Source organism: Chiloscyllium plagiosum, chromosome 3 (genome assembly GCF_004010195.1).
Source record: "Chiloscyllium plagiosum isolate BGI_BamShark_2017 chromosome 3, ASM401019v2, whole genome shotgun sequence".
NCBI classification, from domain to species: Eukaryota; Metazoa; Chordata; class Chondrichthyes; order Orectolobiformes; family Hemiscylliidae; genus Chiloscyllium; species Chiloscyllium plagiosum.
In genome coordinates, this window is record NC_057712.1 from 41,731,702 (window position 1) to 41,753,426 (window position 21,725).

At 40.4% G+C, this 21,725-nt stretch overlaps 1 protein-coding gene across 1 annotated transcript in view; it reads right to left on the minus strand.

Moving 5' to 3' along the window:
- Positions 1 to 6,570: 6,570 nt before the first annotated feature.
- col21a1 (collagen, type XXI, alpha 1) overlaps positions 6,571 to 21,725 on the minus strand; it is a 468,143-nt gene continuing 452,988 nt past the window's right edge. The window contains exon 30 of the mRNA XM_043681233.1: positions 6,571 to 8,315. Coding sequence (XP_043537168.1) covers positions 8,128 to 8,315 — 188 coding nt within the window. The 3' untranslated portion in view covers positions 6,571 to 8,127. The remainder of the gene's footprint in view (positions 8,316 to 21,725) is intronic.

A 21,725-nucleotide genomic window follows, 5' to 3' on the forward strand; every position in this document is an offset into this window, starting at 1 on the left:
ACCCTCCTCTAGCTTATCTCTCCACGCTTCAGACTCACTGCCTTTATTCCTGATGAGGGGCTTTTGCCTGAAATGTCGATTTCGAAGCTCCTTGGATGCTGCCTGAACTGCTGTGCTCTTCCAGCACCACTAATCCAGTATAGAAACAGGCCCAGTGGTCCATCGCCTACCATGCTCTGGCATTTTTTAAAAATAAAGATTTACCACCCCCTGGTGAAAAAAAATTCTCAGATTTCCTCTAAACCACTTGCTTCTCCCCTTAACTGTATGTCCTCTGGTCTTAGACACATCTGCCACGGGGAAGAGATTCTCATGATCAACTCTGTGCCTCTCATAATTTTGTATACCTCACTCAGGGATCTCTGCGGCCTCCTCAGTTCCAAGGAAAACAAACCCAGCTCTTTTCAACCTTGGCAACATCCTGGTGGATCTCCTCTGCACTCTCTCCAGTACAATTATATCCTTCTGATAGTGTGGCGAGGAGAACTAAATACAATATTCTATCTGTGGCCTACTCAATGCTTTAGAAAGTTCTAACAAGACTTCTTTGCTTCTATATTCTACTTCCTGCTTAATGAAGGCAAGCATCCAGTAAAACTGTCCACCTGTGCTGACACCTTGAGGGATCTGTGGATTTGTGTAACAAATTTTGTTCTTCAGTACTCCCCAGGAACCTACCATCCATTATGCATATCTGTCTCTAATTAGACCTCCAAAATTAGAGTCAAAGAGATATAAAGCACGGAAACAGACCCTTCGGTCCAACTCGTCCATGCCAACCAGATATCCCAAACCAATCTATTCCCACCTGCCAGTACCCGGCCCATATCCCTCCAAATTCTTCCTATTCATATACCCATCCAGATGCCTTTTAAATGTGGCAATTGTCCGGCCTCCACCACTTCCTCTGACAGCCCATTCCACACATGCACCAACCTGTGCATGAAAAAGTTACCCTTTAGGTCTCTTTTATGTTTTTCTCCTCTCACCCTAAACCTATGCCCTCGAGTTCTGGACTCCCCACCTCAGGGAAAAGACCTTGACTAATTATCCTATCCATGCCCTTCATGATTTTATAAACCTCTATAAGGTCACCTCTCAGCCTCCGACGCTCCGGGGAAAACAGCCCTAGCCTATTTAACCTCATCCCATAGCTCAAATACTCCAACCCTGGCAACTTCCTTCAAGTTTCACAAAATCCTTCCAATAGGAAGGATAACAGAACTGCATGCAATATGCCAAAAGTGGCCTAACCAATGTCCTGTACAGCCGCAACATGACCTCCCAACTCCTGTACTCAATACTCTGACCAATAAAGGAAAGCATATCAAATGCTACCTTCATTATCCTATCTACCTGTGACTCAACTTTCGAGGAGCTATGAACCTGCATGCCAAGGTCTCTTTGTTCAGCAACACTCCCTAGGATCTTACCATTAAGTGTATAAGTCCTGCTAAGATTTGCTTTTCCAAAATGCAGCACCTTGCATTTACTTAAATTAAACTCCGTCTGCCACTCCTCAGCCCATTGGCCCATCTGGTCAAGATCCCGTTGTAATCTGAGGTAACCTTCTTCGCTGACCATTACATCTCCAATTTTGGTGTCATCTGCAAACTTACTAACTATACCTCTTAAGCTCACATCCAAATCATTTATGTAAATGACAAAAATTAGAGGATCCAGCACCGATCCTTGTGGCACTCCACTGGTCACAGGCCTCCAGTCTGAAAAAACAACCCTCCACCATTACTCTCTGTCTTCTACCTTTGAGCCAGTTCTGTATTCAAATAGCTAGTTCTACCTGTATTTCATGAGATCTAACTTTGCTAACCAGTCTCCCATGGGGAACCTTGTTGAATGCCTTACTGAAGTCCAGATAGATCACGTCTACCACTCTGCGCTCATCAATCCTCTTTGTTTCTTCTTCAAAAACTCAATTAAGTTTGTGTCACATGATTTCCCACCCACAATGCCATGTTGACTATCCCTAATCAGTCCTTGCCTTTCCAAATACATGTACATCTTGTCCCTCAGGATTCCCTCCAACAACTTGCCCACCACTGACATCAGACTCACCGATCTATAGTTCCCTGGCTTGTCCTTATCACCTTTTTTAAACAGTGCCACCACGTTAGCCAACATCCAGTCTTCTGGTACCTCACCTGTGACTATCGATGATACAAATATCTCAGCAAGAGGCCCAACAGTCACTTCCTTAGCTTCCCATAGAGTTCTAGGGTACACCTGATCAGGTCTTGGGGATTTATCCACTTTTATGCATTTCAAGACATCCAGCACTTCCTCCTCTGGAATATTGACTGCCTTGCAATTGTCAGGATTAAATTTACCAGCCAATCACTGGTGGACTGTAGCCCAAGACCATCCTGCCCACTATCAACAAAAGCACCAATTTTTGTGTTATCTGCTAATTTACTACTTAAACCTTCTACATTCACATCCAAATCGTTAATGTACAGAACAAATAACTGTGGTACAATGTTGGTCACCAGTTTCCAATATTAAAACATAGAACTCCACTCTTACCCTTTGCCTTCTATTTGTGATCCAGTGAGCTCTTACCTTTTGGATTTGCCTTCCATTGTGGGACTTTGTCAAATGCCTTACTAAGTCCATGTAAACTAGATCAACTGCACTAGCCTCAACAATACATTTAGTTAGCTTTTCGATAAACCCAATTGAATTAGAATCAGAGTCCATAGGGTGGCAGCAGGCCATTAAGCCCCTTGACACCGATCCTCCAAAGAGCATCGCACCCAGACACACACCCTCCCCACCCTATCCTAGATTTCCCATGCTAATCCACCCTCTAGCCTGCACATCTTTGGATTATGGAAGAAACTGCAACACAATAGGAAACCCATCGAGACTTGAGGAGAATCTGCAAACTCAACACATACTGTCACAAAGGTGGCATCAAACCTCGGCCCCTGCTAACCATTGAGCCACCATATTAGAGGATCTCCCTCTAACATATTTGCACTGACTATCCCTGATCAATCCCTGCTTTTCCAAGTATTGATTAATCTTGTTATTCACAATTGTTTTCAAACATTTCCCGATCGCTGACGTAGTACTGACTGGTCTGTAATTATCCGGTCTCTCCCTGCTACCCTTCCTGAACAAAGGAATTCCGTTAGCCAACACCATCCATCTGGCACTTTGCCCACAGCCCACGCAGTATTAAGAATATCTGCCAGAGCCCCAGCAATCTTCTTCATTGCCTCCTGTAGCAGCTTGGGGATATATCTCATCAGGCCGGGGGGATTTATTCATCCTTATGCCCACTAAAACATCTAATGCCTCCTCCTTATTAATCTTAATGTGCTCTACAATCTCACCATCCTAACTGATATCAATGTCCATAATGTCATTCTCCTCTGTGAGTACTTATAAAAAGGCCTTGTAGTTTTCCTAAGTATTTTGTGGCTCCTCTTTGCCCTTCTAATGTTCTTTTTAGGCAATCTCCTAAACTCTTTATACTTTCGAATGGCCTTCCGTGTGTTTAATGTGCTGGTTACCCTTACCTTTCACCCTCAGAGGAACATGCTGGCTCTGAGTTCTCATTATACTACTTATATAAGATTCCCACCTTCCAAATATAGACTCACTTGCAAGAAACTGCTCCCAGTCTACATTTGCCAGATAGTGCCTAATGATATTAAAATCAGTCTTCCCCAATTTAGACACTTAACTTCTGCACTGCCCTATCCCTTTCCTTAATGACTTTGAAACTTACTGAGTTATGGCCACTCTCCCCAAAATGCTCACCTACTGAAACTTCAACCACTTCACTGGTTTGACCAGATTAGATCTTGCACTGCCCCATCTCTAGACTACGTACTAGCACAAAAAAGCTCTCCTGGATGAATATTAAAATTTCCACTCCAATCCTTTCACATTAAGGCGATCTCACTTAGTATTAGCAAAGTTGAAGTCCCCTTCCACTATAACCTAGTTTCTTTCACACATTTCTGTGACTGGCCTAGATACCTGCTCCTCTATTTGCCTGTAACTGTTGGGAGGCCTGTAGTAAAGTCCCAACAATGTAATCTCCCTTTCCTATTTCTAAATATACTCAGAAGGCCTCATTTGAAGACCCTTCTAGGATGTCCTCCCTCATTACGGCATTAATGATTTCCTTTATCAACAATGCAATGTCCCCATTTCTTTTACATCACAAAACCCCCACCCCGACTGCACCTGGAATTTTGAGCTGCCAGTCCTGCTCTTCCTTCAACCATGTCTCAGTGATGGCAGCAATATTCACCATGTGCTGAATAATCCTCTCAGCTCATCTGTCTTACTCGTCAAGCTCCTTGCATTAAAATAGATACAACTTAGTTTTATAGACCTCCCATGTTCTTTATACTGCCCACGTCTTCTCTGCCTACTGGACTGCCCAGACATTCCTTCTATATCTGATTGGAGTTTGTTCCTGACTTTAAAACAACTCAGTGTCCCATCCCCCTGCCAAACCTCTCTAACAACACAAGCAAATCTCCCAGCAAAGATATTGGACCCATTCTGGTTCAAATGCAACCTGTCCAGCTTGTACGGGTCCCATGTACCCCAGAAGCTGTCCCAGTGATCCAAAAATTTAAAGTTCTCCCTCCTACATCATCCCTTTAGCCAAGTACTTATCTGACCAATCTTCCTATTTCTATACTCAAAACTGTTTGGCAGTGAAGTAATCTGGCAGATACAACCTTAGTAGTCTTCCTCTTTAATCTACTACTTAACCATCTAAATTCCTGTTGCAGGACCTCCTTTTTTACTCATGTCATTGGTACAGCCATGTCCACAACATCCGGCAGTTCACCCACCCCTTCAGAACGCTCTGCAGCTGCTCTGAGACATCCCTGACCCTGGCACTTATTCTTTAAAAATGCATATTTTTAAAATAATAATATGATTAAATTGTTATAAAACAAGTCAGTATCTCTAATATCCCTAGCACTTGCTATGAGATAATGGACAGCATCAGAACATTTACCAAAATGTGACCTAGGGTTGAATTTTACTAAAAGATGAATTTATTAATTGCAGGGAGTTTCATGGAGGCTTTCTGACTGTGAGCTCTAGTACGTTATCTCGCACATGCCTTTGCTGCTTGCCTTATTAGTTATGCATCACATCTCCATGGTGCCGCCTCAGGCTATCATGAGCTCACCAATGGCAGAACCATACACTTTTGCCAAACCTACTGAGATTCTTAGAATTTGACTATATTTGAAGCAAAGCCATGTGTTATGAGCTAGAAATCAAGCCCTGCTTTTCCCACTGTAGTTACAAAAGTTAATGTTTTTATTAAGTGTCCAATGCTCTCCAATTTACCCAATCTGCAGACTCAGGTTGACAGAAAGCAGTACTGAACCAGAACATTTTTTATTCACTCAAGATATGTGGGTTTTGTTGGCTGGGTCAGCATTTATAGCCCACCCCTAGTTGCCATTGAGAAGGTGGTAATGAGCTGCTTGTTCAGTTCATTTGGTGTAGGGATACCCAAAATGCCCTTAGGGAGAGAGTTCCAGAATTTTAACCCAGCAACACTGAAGGTAAGATACCAAATTTCTCAATCTGAATGATGAGTTTCTTGGAGGGGAACCTGCAGGTAGTATTCCCATACATCTGCTGCCTTTCTCTTTCTAGATGGTAGTAGTTGTAGGTTTGGAAGGAGGCTTGGAGTGCATCTTTTAAATAGTACACATTGGTGTTACAGAGCATCAGTAGTGGAGGGTACGAATGCTTGTGGATGTAATGCCAATCAAGTCAACTTTGTCCTGGATGGTGTCAAACTATTTGAATGTTGTTGGAGTTGCTATCATCTAGGCAAATGGGGAGTACACCATCACACTCCTGACTCATGTCTTGTAGATGGCAGACAAGCTTTGAGAAGTCAGGAGTTTAGTTATTCTCTGCAGGTTTCCTAGCCTCTGACCTGCTGGTGTAGCCACAATATTTATATAAAGTCATAGAGTTATACAGCATGGAAACAGACCCTTTCATCCAATTCATCCACGCCAACCAGACATCCCAATCTGACCTGGTCCCATTTGCCAGCATTTGACCCGAATCCCTCTAAACTCTTCCCAGACATATATCCATCCAGATGTCCTTTAAATGTTATAATTGTACCAGCCTGCACCACTTCGTTTGGCAGCTCGTTCCAAATATGCAGCGTCCTCAGTGTGAAGGTGTTACCCTTCAGATCCTTTTTAAATCTTTCCCCTCTCACCTTAAACCTATGTCCTCTAGTTTTGGACTCCCCCACCCTAGGAAAAAGACCTTGGCTATTTACCGTATTCATGCCCCTCGTGATTTCATGAACCTCTATAAGGTCAGTGCTCAGTCTCCAGCGATCCAGGGAAAAAAGCCCTCTTAGGCCATTTCAGAGGGCAGTTAGGGATGGGCAATAAATACTGGTTTAACTAGTGACACCCTGAACCTGTGACTGAATAAAAAACAAAACAATCTGCCATATTTGGCAGCTTCAGCCATTGAGATGCTCAAGAATGAGTAAAAATAATACAACGATAATTTTACTGATACTTGTTTTTTATTTCCATATTTTTTAAAAGCAAGAATACAGCTATTCCTAGGTATTCCAATAAACATTAATTAAACTGTTGTAAAACTTTCTGGTGGTCAGCAGAGGACAAAAATGTTTTCCATTGTAATTTTCAAGCATCCATGTTCATTGATAATACATTGCAGCGTGAATTTAGTTCCCATTGTTCGTGAAAATGATAAATTTACAGATGCATTTGTTGCAAACTGAGATGCCTGGACCATTAATTATAATCCTGTACCCTATGGAAAACTACCATAGAAACAAATGATACATGGGCTTATGTTAAGGTAGAAAAACTATTTTTGTAGTTTTGTTTGACCAAATCATAGACTAATATTTATTGTTCACCAACTCAGTTGCAATGGTGGAACCACTTCTCTCCAAGAAAGTTTCTTGGCAGAAGTTCCATAGTAACAGTACCAGTATACAAAATCACGATAAATACAATAAATTTTAAACATTAATAAAGCAGTTGAATTAAACTAAATCCTAGTAGAACTGTATTTTGATGTTTAGTTTCAAACCCTACAAAATTAATTTTTAGTAAGGCTTACAAAAGCACAGAAAACAGCAAATAAAGACAAGGCAAATGAGGGAAATTTTCAAAGCAGAAGATGGCATTATTTGACATTACATTTTTAGAAGCCACTTAAGCATTAATTGCAAGTGAAAATAATTAAATTGTGATTGCATTAAGCTAAAAGAATCGCTTGGTGATACAGAACCTAAACATTGCTGAAAAGACAGACATGTCACTGAAGCTTTTCATCTTGCATTTATCAAGTCAAAAGCATCAATGCTACGTTTTATATGATCACAACAATTTACATCACGGGGAAAAAAAGGATATTGATTAGCAAATAGGCTTTGATGGCAATGCCTTGGCCAAATAGAATCAACTTACCAACTAATCACCAGCTTTTTCACCTCTTGCATCAATTGTTGTGATTGTTTCAGATTTAACCTTTGTCCCAATGAACGCAAGGTGAAAATTTGGCAATGTAATATCTTTTCTGTTTTTAGTAAATATCTCAGACAGAGGACATAGACAACTTTGTTAAGAAGTTATAGACTTCATTCTTTATAATTGTTGATATCTGTTGCCGTATTAAGTTAATGGATTCAACTTTTAAAAATATACAAATAGTGCAGTACATCACACTAAAGAAGTGACCAAGATTAAAAAGAAAACAACACATACTCATGTCTCAAACAAGGTTGTACAGCAAACTCAATAATATATGTTACAATATCTGACCTCTCCATCTTTAAGCATAGCATTAAATAACAAATACAAACAATATAAATGAAACAAAAAGTAGAGTAAGAGCTTGGATTGTATATGTAGATAAAGACCTCTAATAAGCAGTCTTAGAATGCCTAATTAAAAGTTGTTTGACATAGCAGAACATGGGTACACTCATGTAAATTATCCTGAGATTTCTTTTAGGATTTTAAAAATAATAAGCACCAGACTTAGTAATATCATAAACTCACTCCAAGTCCATTCATCCAATATGGTTGATGATCCAGCTTCAATAGTTTGGTCCTTTCCTAAAGGGATCTCTTCCTCCAATTGTTCCATAGCATAGAGATGGATGACATGTTCCAGGTGGACCAGGAGGCCCAGGCCTCCCTGATTTTCCAGGATTTCCAGCATTTCCAGGTGCACCAGGCTTTCCTGGGTATCCTTCTTTACTAACTCCAGGTAAGCCCATAGATCCTGAATAAAATGAAGGATAATTTAGGATTGCTCCACCAAACAACATTATTCATGGGGTAGAAATGTCTATTTTAATGTTGTAAGTATGTATGTTCTGATGATTATCAATTATTTTCATGTATTTAGATTGGCTGCCACATTGCCTACTGCAGATGTTCCACCTTAAACCTGACACTAATTCAAACAAAGTTATAAAAATATTCCTTTCTAATTCATTTACAATTTCACTTGAAATGCCTATGCATAAACCTTCTTAGAAAGTTTATAACATTTATAACACTGGTTAACATGATTTCTTTTCAAACTGAAAGGTCATTTATAAGTTGCTTTTGAGCAACTCATGTGGAAGTTGCGAATATGGAAATAATAAAGACTTTCTGTCAGTTTACTGCACTCTGAATTGGAGATAATTGTACTAATGTATATATTCATTAATTAATTAATTTTACAATTTTATATTGGTTGAATATAATTTTTATATCATCTTGCATTTCTGCTTTATTACAACTCCTCGAATACGTTTTTTGTTTGTCTCAGTGGTTGTAAGAAAAAGGACTTCAGCAAGGCGTTTGACAATGTTCCGCATGTTAGACTAGTTAGCAAGGCTAGATCACATGAAATCCAGGGAGAGCCAGCTTTTTGGATTCAAAATTGCCTTGAAGGTAGCAGATAGAGGGGAGTGGTGGAGGGTTGGTTTTTAGACTTGAGGCCTGTGACCTGTGGTGTGCTGCAAGGATCAATGCTGGGTCCACTGCTTTTTGTCATTTATATAAATGATCTGGATGAGATAGGAGGTATTGTCAAGTTTGCGGATGACACCAAAGTTGGTAGTGTAGTGGACACTGAAGAAGTTTGTCTCAGAGTACAAATAGGCTGATGGGTTGAGGAATGGCAGATGGAGTTTAATTTAGGTAAATGTGAAGTGTTGCATTTTGATAAGGTAAATCAGAGCAGGGCTAATACATTTAATGGTAGGGTGCTGAGGAGAGTTGCCAGACAAAGAGACCTTGGGGTGCAGGTTGATTGTTCCTCGAAAAAGGAGTTGCAGGTAGGCAGGGTAATGAAGAAGACTTTGGTACACTTGCCTTTATTGGTCAGTGCACTTTTGGAATACTGCATTTAATTTTGATACCCCTGCGATAGGAAAGAAGATGCAAAACTTGAAAGTGTTCAGAAAAGGTTTACAGGAATGTAGCCAGGATTGGAGGGTTTGAGCTATAGGGAGAGACTGAATAGGGTGGGGCTATTTTTCCTGGAACGTCAGAAGCCGAGGGGATTATAAAATGATAAGGGGCATAGATAGAGTGAATAACTAAGGCCTTTTTCCCAGCATAGGGAAGTTCAAAATTAGAGGGCATAGGTTTAAGCTGAGATGGGAAAGATTTAAAAGGGACCTAAGGGGCAGCTTTTTCACACAAAGGATGGTGCCAGTATGGAATGAGTTTCCAGAGGATGTGGTGACTGGATGGGTACACGAATAGGTAAGTGTTAGACATCTATGGGCCAAATGTTGGAAAATGGGACAAGATTAATTTAGGATATTCATTTGCAAGGACAAGTTGGACCGAAGAGCCTGTTCCTTTGCTGTACAATCCCATGACTCTATGTCTAGACCAAAGAGAGCATAAGAACAGTTTTACCACTTAATTACATAATGAAAAGCTAATGCCACAGATTGGTTAACCACATTAGTTATTAGCCACATACAGGCACAAATCCATATTATTACCAGATAGAGCCAGTTTCTTCAAGCATATTGTGTTTTATGTATTTGGATAAATGAAATACGATACTCATCCTATGACTGCAACAAATATCAGTAAGGAGGAAAAACCTGTATAAGTTGAGTTTAGGTTGGCAGGTTTGCAATTATAGTGATAAATTCCATCTGTACACTACATAAATAACTGTAATTATGGCTCTAAATAATGAAATATTTTGAAAAGTGGATTTATCATTTTTATATCAATGGCAACTCCGCTGTAAGTTAAATAAGCAAAGAATATAAAATGTTGGGATCACTACTTAGTATGTTTGAAACTTGTCTACATAGCCATAGACCATATACTTCATGATACATCATATTAAATTTGAATAAATATCAGAAATAAAAAATACTAGAAGCAAAGTATAAATCAACTTTAACTTTTCAACTTCTTTAATTCACTTGTGGGACATGGGTGTCATTAGCTGACCAGTATTTAATACTCATCACTAGTTGCCCTTGAGAAGGTAGTTTTGAGCCGCCTTCTTGAACCAGTGCAGCCCACTTGGTGTAGGTTGACTCATGATACCCTTCGGGAGGAAATTTCGGGTGGAAATAGCAATGTATTTCCAAGTCAGAATGGTCGGTAGCGTTGAGGAGAACTTTTGTAGGTAGTGGTGTTCTCATGTCCTTGTTCTTCTACATGGAAGCGGTCATGGGTTTGGAAGGTGCTGTCAAAGGAGTTTTGGTGAATTTCTGCTGTTCCTTATCATCAGTAGTTGAAAGCTGGTATGCTTGTGGATATGGTGCCAATCAAGCTTTCTGGTTTGTCCTGGATTGTATTAAGTTTCTTGAGGGGTAGATGGAGCTGCATCCATCCAGGCAAGTGGGTGACAACTCCTGACTTATGCTTTAGAGATGGTGAACAGGCTTTGGGGAGTCAGGAAGTCAGTCACTTGCCACAGTAATCCTTGTTTCTGACCTGCTCTTGTGGATACTGTGTTTATGTGGTACGTTCAGTAGAGATTCTGGCAATGGTAATCTCCAGGATGTTCACAGTGCAGGATTCAGTGCTGATAACACTGCTGAATGTTGAGGGGTGGTGCTAAGATTGTCTCTTAGGGAAAGTGGTCATTACCTGGCATTTGTGTAGCCAAATATTACTTTATACATGCCAGTCCAATCCTGTTTTCCAGATTTTGTTGCATTTAAATATAGACTGCTTCAGTATCTGGGCAGTTGTGATGGTGTTGACCATTATGCAAATATCTGCAAACATCCCCACTTCTAACCTTATGAAGGAGAGAAGTTCATTGATGAACCAGCTGAAGATGGTTGAACCTAGCACACTTTCATGAGGAACCCCTGCAAACGTTCTGGAGTTGAGACTGACTGACCTCTAACAACCACAACTATCTTCTGTTGTGTCAGGTATGACTCCAACAAGTGGAGAGGTTGTCCTTGATTCCCATTGATTCCCGTTTTGCTCGGGCTTGTGAGTTCAAAACTTGGGTGCCAAGAACAATAATTGGTTTTCTGGATTAAGAATCTTGTGATAATACCACTGGGCCAAGACCTCTCCTAAATATATGTTGTTCACGTTAACGAAAAGCCATGATGTAGTACAGATTATCTATCCTTACTGATGCCTGTGGGATTTCAGTATCATAATGCTCTGTCCAAACAGCCACACTTGTGTAGACTACATTCTACATGCCTGATTGTTTCCAAGCCCTTTAGAGGATATTGTCATGGTGATGATTGACATGACTTGTGTGTAAGTGCATTGTTGCTACTTTTCACTGCTCCTTCTTTACAATGACTTCTCTCTAAATCTCTATTGGCATTTTACGTGCAAAGACCATAATATCAATGCAAATAGCACACCCAACACCTACCCTAGTCCATCCAAAGGGCAACATACTTCTACTTGTGCATTTGCTGCTGTGTTGTATCCCAAACAGGAATGTTGACCTAACTTGTGTATATATATCTGAATTTTGTTTCCATTAGAATAACTTGGTGAGAGAATAATTACCTCCTTCAAATGATGATTCCCATTCATATACCACATTCCTAGCAGTTTTATTACATCTATTTTCTATTCACATCTACATAAATATCATGAATGGGTTCTGGATACTTTGGACAGATGAGAACTGGAAACCATACCAGTGTAAACTAATGAACAGAGGAATAGGCTGGGATTATACTGAGCACTAGATATTGTGACAGGTGACATCAGGAGCGATTAATACTCCATCCATTCCAGCAAGAAAGCTCATTAGATCAAGAACCAATTAGCTACTTAGAGTTGTGCACACAAAACAGATCTTCGGTCCAACTCGTCCATGCCAACTAAATTAATCTAGTCCCATTTGCCAGCATTTGGCCTATATTCCTCTAAACTCTTCCTATTCATATTCCAGATAAGGTCACATCTCATAGAGGTTTATAAAATCAGGAAAGGCATGTATAGGTGGAATAGCCAAGTTTGTTATCTCCTTGGTGTAAAGAAATTGCCCCTCGTGTCTTTTTTAAATCTCTTTCCTCTCACCTTAAAAATGTGTCCCCAGTCTTGAAGATCCCCCATCCTCAGGAGAAGAACCTACCATTAACCCTATTTATACCTCTCATGATTTTACAAACTTATATAAGGTCACCTTTCAACTCCTATGCTCCAGTGAAAAAAAGTCCTAGCCCATCTAACCTTTCTTTAAGACTCAAACCTTCCATACCCAGCAACATCCTGATAAATCTCTTCTGAACCCTCTCCAACTTAATAATATCCTTCCAATAACTGGGTGAAGCTGGAGGGGGTTCAGAAGATATTTACCAGGATGTTGCTGTCTTTTATTTTGCCTATAACCTGCCTGAGGTCTTGAAATTCGTATCAGTATATCTGGTAATTTGATTTTGACTAGAGATGGCTTGTGGAAAATGACATCTGGGTTCTGCTGTCCTCTTCAGTTAGTTCTCAACTGCTAAATAAATTTAATCCAATATATCTTGCTCACAGAAGCATATAGCTGGCTCAGCACTGGTGTTGTTTTATGTAACTACTAGTAACGTCAACTTGCATTTTTTTGCTTTAATATCATAAATGTCAATGTGACTTACTCCTTTTTTTTGCAGGATTCATCAGTGTTTCTTCTGGCACCAACATGGGTCAGTTTTTCAAGTTAAATTTAAAATGCTTTTTGTTTATTCATGCACTATTACCATGATATAAAATCACAGAATACCTACTGTGTGTAAGCAGGCCAATCAGCTCTTCCAGCACCACTAATCCAGCATCTGCAGCCATTGTTTTTACCTTCGAGCCCACAGTGACCCTCCGAATATTTATTCATGCACTATTACCATGATATAAAATCACAGAATCCCTACTGTGTGTAAGCAGGCCAATCAGCTCTTCCAGCACCTGGTTTCCAGCATCTGCAGCCATTGTTTTTACCTTCGAGCCCACAGTGACCCTCCGAATAGCATCCCACCCAGACCCACCGCATCTCTGTAACCATGCATTTCCCGTGACTAATCCACCTAGCCTGCACATTTCCAGACATTATGTGCTATTTAACATGGTCAATCCATCTAACCTGAACATCTTTGGACTGTGGGAGGAAATCAGAGCATCTGGAGAAAATCCATACAGATACAAGGAGAATGTGCAAACGCCACACAGACAGTCACCAAAGGGTGGAATTAAACTCAGGTCTCTGGTGCTGTGAGGCAGCAGTGCTAACCACTGAATCACATATGCTGAGATGAATCCTGTGACATTTGAATAAATACACTTCAAACTTGAAGAAATGATACCTCCATTTTGTTCAATTTTACAGGCTGCTTGTACAAAAGAAACACTGCTCTCTTACATATCCAGATATAGCAGTGAAAATGTTCCCTATTGTACACAACTTTTGTTTCTAGCTGTAACATCTAACAATGCATATGCAATGGAAACCATAGTTAAGATCTGAATGTTCAAGAATAATTGACACTGAGGAGGCAAAAAGGAAAAGGAGGTGTGGTAATAAGGAATGGGATCAGTACAATAGAGAGAGGGGGATCTTTGATCAGGAAAACAAAAATTTGCTGGAAAGGTTCAGCAGGTCTGGCAGCATCTGAGTTAATCAGAAATCAGAGTTAACATTTCAGATTCAGTGACCCTTGCCCAGCACTGATGGTAGCGAGCAAAGTGTTGGTTTTAAAGCAGAAGATAGGATGAGCAGAGGAGTAAAAAGTAAATGATAAGTGGTGCGAGAGCCCGAAGAGAGAGAAGAAGAGTTGGACTAACAAAGGACTGGATAACGATCACCATGGGAGAATGAATAGATGTTAGTGGACAGTAAGGAGGTGACAGAGAAGGAAATGTGAAAGAGTTGAGAGAATGGAAACTTGCAGGTTAATGAGGTTTTCATATCTTCAAGACATCCTCAATTGTTTGACAGTGAAATCATTAATACAAAAATGACAGTCAATTAGCAAACATCTTGGTAATACAAAAACAATAGTGTAGTGAGAGTTAAATGTTGGTAAGGACACATGGCGATGTCCTCTACCATTCTTCAAATAATCCCAAGGGATAACTTATGTCCACGTAAAATGGCAGACAAGGGACTAGTATCTAGTGTCAAAAAACAGAAACTCTGGTGTAACACAAAATCAATACTGCATTCAAATGTCAGCTAGGTTCATATATGTACACTGGAGTAGGAGTTATAGAGTCAAAGAGTCAGAAAATTCCACAGCACGGAGACAGCAACTGGTCCATGCCAACCAAAATGTCCGTTCATGCTAACCCCATTTCCCTGTATTTGGCCTATATCCTTCTAATACTTTTCTATCCATACATTTGTCCAAATGCCTTTTAAATGTTGTTAATGTACCTGCCTCAACCACTTCCACTGACAGCTCATTCCATATGCGTACCACCCTCTGTGTGAAAAATTTCCCATCAGGTTCCCTTTTATACTTTCCCCTCTAACCTTAAACTGATGCCCTCTAGTCCTTGATACCCGACTGAGTGCATTTACCCTATCCATGCCTCTCATGATCTTATCACCTCTGTAAGGTCAACCCTCAGTCTCCTACACTCAAAAGAAAGAAATCCTAGCTTGTCCAACCTCTCCCTAAAACTCAAACTATTGAGTTCAGGCAACATCCTTGTAAATTTCTTCTGCACTCTTGCCAGATTAATAACATCCTTCCTATAACAAGGTGATCAAAACTGAACCCAATACTCCAGGTGTGGCCTCATCAATGTCCTCTCCCACTGCAACATAACTCCCCAACTTCTATAATCAATGCCCTGACAGATCGAAAGGGAGAGGCGGTGGCCTAGTGATATTAGTGCTTGTCAATTAATTCAGAAACCCAGAAGAATGTTCAGGTGACCTGTGCTCGAATCCCACCACGGCAGATGGTGGAATTTGAATTCTTTAATTGAATTCAATAAAAGAAAATTTGGAATTTAGAGTCGACTGACGACCATGAAATTATTATCAATTGTTGGAAAAACGCAGCCAGTTGACTAATACCTTTTAGGGAAGGAAATCTGCCATCCTTACCAGGTATGGCCTACATGTGAGTCCAGAGCCACAACAATGTGGTTGACTCTCAACTGCCCTCTGAAATGGCCTAGCAAACCACTCAGTTGTATCAATTGCTAGAAAGTCACAAAGAAATGAACCCAGATGGACTACCTGGCATCGACTTTGGAACTGGAAAAGACAATGGCAAAAACACAATCAGCCCTGTCGACCATGCAAAATCCTCCTTAGCAACATCTTGGGGCTAGTACTGAAATTGGGAGAGCTGTCTCGTAGACTAGTCAAGCAACAGCCTGACATAGTCATTCAGACCCAGACCCAGACCCAGCAGAGGCAGCAGCACAGTAGCATACAGTCAGGAGTGAGTTGCCTTGGAAGTCCTTGACATTGACTCTGGACCTACTGAAGTCTTCCTTCAACTGATGAATCAGTATTCCTCCACGTTGAACAACGCTTGGAGGAAGCACTGAAGGTGGCAAGGGTCCAAAATGTACTCCAGCCATTTCCTGACAGCAAGTGGAATGAATTGAATTGGCTGGAGACTAGTATCTGTAATGCTAGGGACCACTGGAGGAACCCAAGATTGATCATCCACTGGGCACTTCTGACTGAAGATTGTTGCAAATGCATCAGCCATATCTTTTGCACTGATGTGCTAGGCTCCTCCGTCATTGAGGATGTGGATATTTGTGGAGGCTCCTCCTCCAGTGAGTTGTTTAATTGTCCACCACCATTCACGACTGGATGTGGAAGGACTGCAGTGCTTAGATCTGATCCATTGGTTATGGGATTGCTTCGCTCTGTCTAGCACTTGCTGTTTCTGCCGTTTGGTATGCTGAATGTCAAGGGGCAGTGGTTAGAATGCCTCTTATTGGTAATAGTCATTGTCTGGCATTTGTGTGGTGTGAATGTTTGGTAGCTTCATCAGGTTGACACCTAATTTTTAGGTATGTCTGATGCTGATCCTGGCATGCCCATCTGCACTCTCCATTGAATCAGGGTTGATCCCCTGGCTTGATGGTAATGGTTGAGTGGGGGATATGCCAGGCCATGAGGTTGCAGTTTGTGCAGGAGTACAGTCCTGTCGCTGTTGATGGCCCACAGTGCCTCATGGATGCCCAATCTTGAGCTGCTAGATCATTTTGAAGTGTGTTCCATTTGCCATGGTGATATTGCCACGCAACACGATGGAGGTTCTATGTGAAGGCAGGACTTCATCGCCACAAAGACCGTGCAGTGGTCACGTTTACCTATACTGTCAGGACAGATGATTCTGCAGCCAGCAGATTAGTAAGGATGAGGTCAAGTATATTTTTTCCTCTTGTGGGTTCCTTCACCACCTGCCACAGTTATTAGATTGGTCCAAACAAGGAATAATTGCTGAATTCATGAGGTGAGGTGAGATTGACAGCCCTTGACATTAAGGCCGCATTTGATGGAGTATGGCATCAAGGAGCTCTGGCAAAACTGGAATCAATGGGTATTGGGGGGCAAACACTCCGCTGGTTAGAATCATACCTGGCATAAAGGAAGATGATTGTGATTGTAGAGGGTCAGTTATCTCAGCTCCAGGATATCTCTGCAGGAATCCCTCAGGGTAGTGTGCTAGGCCCAACAGTCTCCAGCTGTTTCATCAATGATCTTTCCTCTGTCATAAAGTCAGAAGTGGGGATGTTTGCTGATGGTTGCCCAGTGTTCAGCACCATCCGCGACTCCTCAGATACTGAAGAAGTCCATGCTCAGATGCAACAAGACCTGGACAATATCCAGGCTTGGGCTGATAAGTGGCAAGTAACATTTGTGCCACACAAATGCCAGACAATGACCATCACCAATAAGAGACACTCTAACCACCACCCCTTGACATTCAATGATATTACCATCACTGAATCCCCCACTGTCAACATCCTTGGAGTTATCATTGACCAAAAACTCAACTAAACACAGTGCCTACAAGAGCAGGTCAGAGAGTAGAGATACTGTGGCGAATAACTCACCTCCTGACTCCCCAAAGTCTATCTACTATCTACAAGGCACAAGTCAGGAGTGTGATGGAATACTCCCCACTTGCCTGGATGGGCGCAGCTCCAACAACACTCAAACACTCCAAATACCATTCAGGACAAAGCAATCCGCTTGATTGGCACCACATCTACAAACATTCAGTCTCTCCACCACCGGTGCTCAGTAGTAGCAGTGTGTACTATCAACAAGATGCACTGTAGAAATTCACCAAAGATTCTTATCCTGCACCTTCTAAACCCACGACCACTTTCATCTCAGAGGACAAGGGTAGCAGAGGCTTGGGAACACCACCACCTGGAAGTTCCCTTCCAAATCACTCACCACCCTGACTTGGAAATATACAGCCGTTTCTTCATAGTCATTGAGTCAAAGTCATGGTATTTCCTCCCCATTGACATTGTGGGCAAATGGACTGAAGCTCACCACCACCTTCTCAAGGGCAAATAGGAATGGACTATCAATGCTGGCTAGCCAGTGACGCTTAAGTCCCAAAAATGAATTTTTAAAAATCTAAATTCCAAGATCCCTCTGTTCCATTACACTCCTTAAGGCCCTGCCATTCACCATTAAACTCCTATTTTGATTTGAATTTCCAAAACACAAGACCTCATACTTGTCCATATTAAACTCCATTTGTCATTTCTCAGCCCACTTCCCCAGGTGATCAAGGTACAGCTGCAATTTCTGTTAACTTTCCTCAGTATCGTCTATTTTAGTGTCATCAGCAAACTTACTAATCATGCCTTGTACATTCTCATCTAAATCATTGATATAAATAACAAACAATAGTGCGTTCAGCCCCAACCTTTGAGGCATCCTATGAATCGCAGGCCTCCAGTCCAACAAGCATTCTTTCACTATTATCTTCTGCTTCTTACCATCATGCCAATTTTGTGTCCAATTTGCCAGCTTGCCCTGTATTCCATGCGATCTAACCTTCCAGAGCAGCCTACCATGTGAAACCTTATCAAAGGACTAACTGAATCCATATAGACTATGTCTACCACCCTGCCCTCTTCAATCTTCCTGGTCAAAGAAATCCAAGGAATTTGTGAGGCATGATCTCCCATGCACAAAGCCATGCTGACTATTCCTAATCAAACCCTGTTTTTCCAAATGCATGTATATCTTATCTTCAGAATTTTCTCAAGTAACTTACCCACCACAGATGTTAAGCTTACTGGTCTATAGGTCCCAGACGTTTCTTTGCAGCCCTTCTTGAATAATGGTACAACATTTGCTACTCTCCAGTCTTCTGCCAAGACCCTCGCAATTTCCTCTCTAGCCTCTCGTAGTGTTCTTGGTTATATTTGGTCAGGACTAGGAGATTTATCCACCTTCGTATGCTCTAATATATCCAACACCTCCTCAATTGTGATATGAACTGTCTCCAAGATATTAACACTAATTTCATATCTTTCTCCATGGCAAACACAGAGGAGAAATATTCATTGAGAACTTCGTCCATCTCCCATGGTTCTACACATAGTTGTCCACTTTGGTCCTTGTGTGGCCCTTATTTTCTTTCTAGTTATTCTTTCCCCTTTAATATATTTAAAGAACCTCGTTGGACTCACCTAGTCTCCTTAGCCAAGGCTATCTTGTGCCCCTTTTTGCCCTTCTGATTTCATTCTTCAGTAAACTCCTGTATTCCCTATATACTTCCAGGGATTCCCTAGATCCCAGCTATGTGTGCCTGAGCCACACTTTTTTCCTGGTCAAAGCCTCAATATCTTGTCATCCAGGGTTCCCTATTCCTGCCAACCTTGCCCTTCACCCTCATGGGAACATTTAAACCTTGAACTCTAGCTTTTTCACTTTTAAAGGCCTCCCACTTGCCCGTGAATCCGTTCTGTCTCAGGTGACAGCACTAAAGGGACAGTAAAAAAATGACACAAAGGAAAAGAAAGAAACAGAGAAAAAAAATCTTCAGTAGGAGGGTAGATGGGGAAAATTACTTTTTGGATGGGGATAATGTTGTTCGGCTTGTTTGGCGTATAGGGAGTACAAGTTATGGCAGGGGACAGTGATGGTGGTAGAGAGTTGTTGCTTCACGTGGTTCCCCTGGAAACGACCTGTGAGAGGAAGCTCAATAACAGAGGAGTGGTTTTAACTTGTTTAAGAAGTTATACTGGCATAGATTTATCATTGGTTTTACCTTTGGTTTTATCCAGTGCTGTGTAGCCACTGACAGTTTTAACGTTCTCTTTCTGTTGCATGAGTGTTACTCTATTCAAGTCGGCTAATACGACCAGAGAAAAGATACGAGACGGCTGGTGACCTATCGGTCAATGTTAGAAACCTATTTTGGCAGCAGCGATTATGTCGAATTCCAAAATTTCCGGTTGGGTGGGAGACCGGGAAAATAACCGCCCTGCACGGTTGTTATTGGAGACACCGTTTGCTAAATGTGTTAGTCAAACAAGGACTAGATTATCCGTTTCTACGCAAACGGAAGAGACCATGATAGTTACTCTGGCACAGCTGCCCTCTGGCAGGCACTTGGAAGCCAGTAATAAAGTCCAGAGGATTCAGGATCAAATTCGAATTGAAGGATTCATAGAGAAGGCCCCTCTAGAGTCTTGTTCTTTTAATAGCCAGACAATTTTTAATTCGAATTTTAAAGGACCCTTTGATTTTAGTCAAATTGGAGAGCCAGACAGCAATAAAGAGAAAAATGAGAGTAGGATTATTCATCCGGTTGTTAATGAGAAAGATAAAATAGAAATAATATTAGAATATCCGTTAGATAATTTTGTATGTAAATTTTGTAATAGCATTTATAATACGACGGGAATGTTTAGAAAACATTTAAAATTATGTAAAGGGATTAAAGCTGTGAGAGTTAAATGTAGTAAATGCTGCTGAGAGGGTAGTTACCACTCAGTCGCGTGTCACTATCCTAAATGTAATAGTAATATAAAAGAAAGGGAAGAAGGTAAATCATTCCAATGCGAAATTTGCCCGTTCAAATTTACAACAGCTATAGGTTTAGGACAGCACAAGAGGTACGTGCACCTTAATTTGAGAAATACTAAAAGAAATAAAGAGAAAAAAGGTAATTTGGAAAAAGTAGAGAAACGTAAAAGAGGAGTATGGTCTAACTCCGAAATAAAAATATTACAACAATTAGAACAGGAATTTATAGGTTGTAAAAATATTAATAAACTTATCGCTGAAAAATTGAAAACTAAGATATCAAAACAAATTTCCGATACAAGAAGATTTTTAATTAAACATCATAAGATTAGCGATAAAGTTGCTGGTAGAAGTCAGGAAGTAGTCCCCATTAATGATAATAGAAGTGAAGAGAATAGTGATCTAGATTTAGATACTCCAACAGAGGAGATAGTAATAGATGAATATAACCATCAAGGAAATAATAATATTAATGGGAATGTAGAATCTAAAGATGGATCATTAATAGAATTAGTAGAGATAATGGAGGACAAAATAAGTAAAAGCAAACGTATAATAAATGACTATGACAGCATTATGGATATGATAATTGGTAAATTAGGGACCAATGATGAGAGCAATAGGTCAAAGAAATTGAAATATAAAAAGGGATTAATCACTAAGCAGAAGGATAATAGACAAGAATGTAAGACGAGGGTAAACAATGCTAAAAGAAGATATAGTAGGAAAAAAGGAAAGTTTAAAGAAACACAGGTTATATATAAGAATAAAAGACAGTATTTAGCTAGAACTATGATGGGAGCTCCGGCTAAATGCGAATGTCAGCCAATCCTATGAAGGAATGGCATACAATTTAAAACTGATAGAAAAATTTTGTAATAATACTGGGATGGAGGTTAATGTAAGAAAAACTAAAGGATTCTACTTTGCTTATAAAAATAAAACCTTTATTTATAATGATAGGGTTAACTGGAAATTTAATGAGGGAAATATACAGTTTATAGATCCAGGAAGCACCGATAAATATCTAGGTGCAAAAATTGATCCATAGATTGTGGGAAGACCAATTAGGTTTTTGGATAGATAATCTTAAAGGATCTCTTTTAAAACCTGTACAGAAATTGGAACTCTTAAAAGTGTATTTTATCCCTAGACTTTATTATTATTTAATTTTATCGGAAGTATCATTAAACTATCTTAATAAACTTG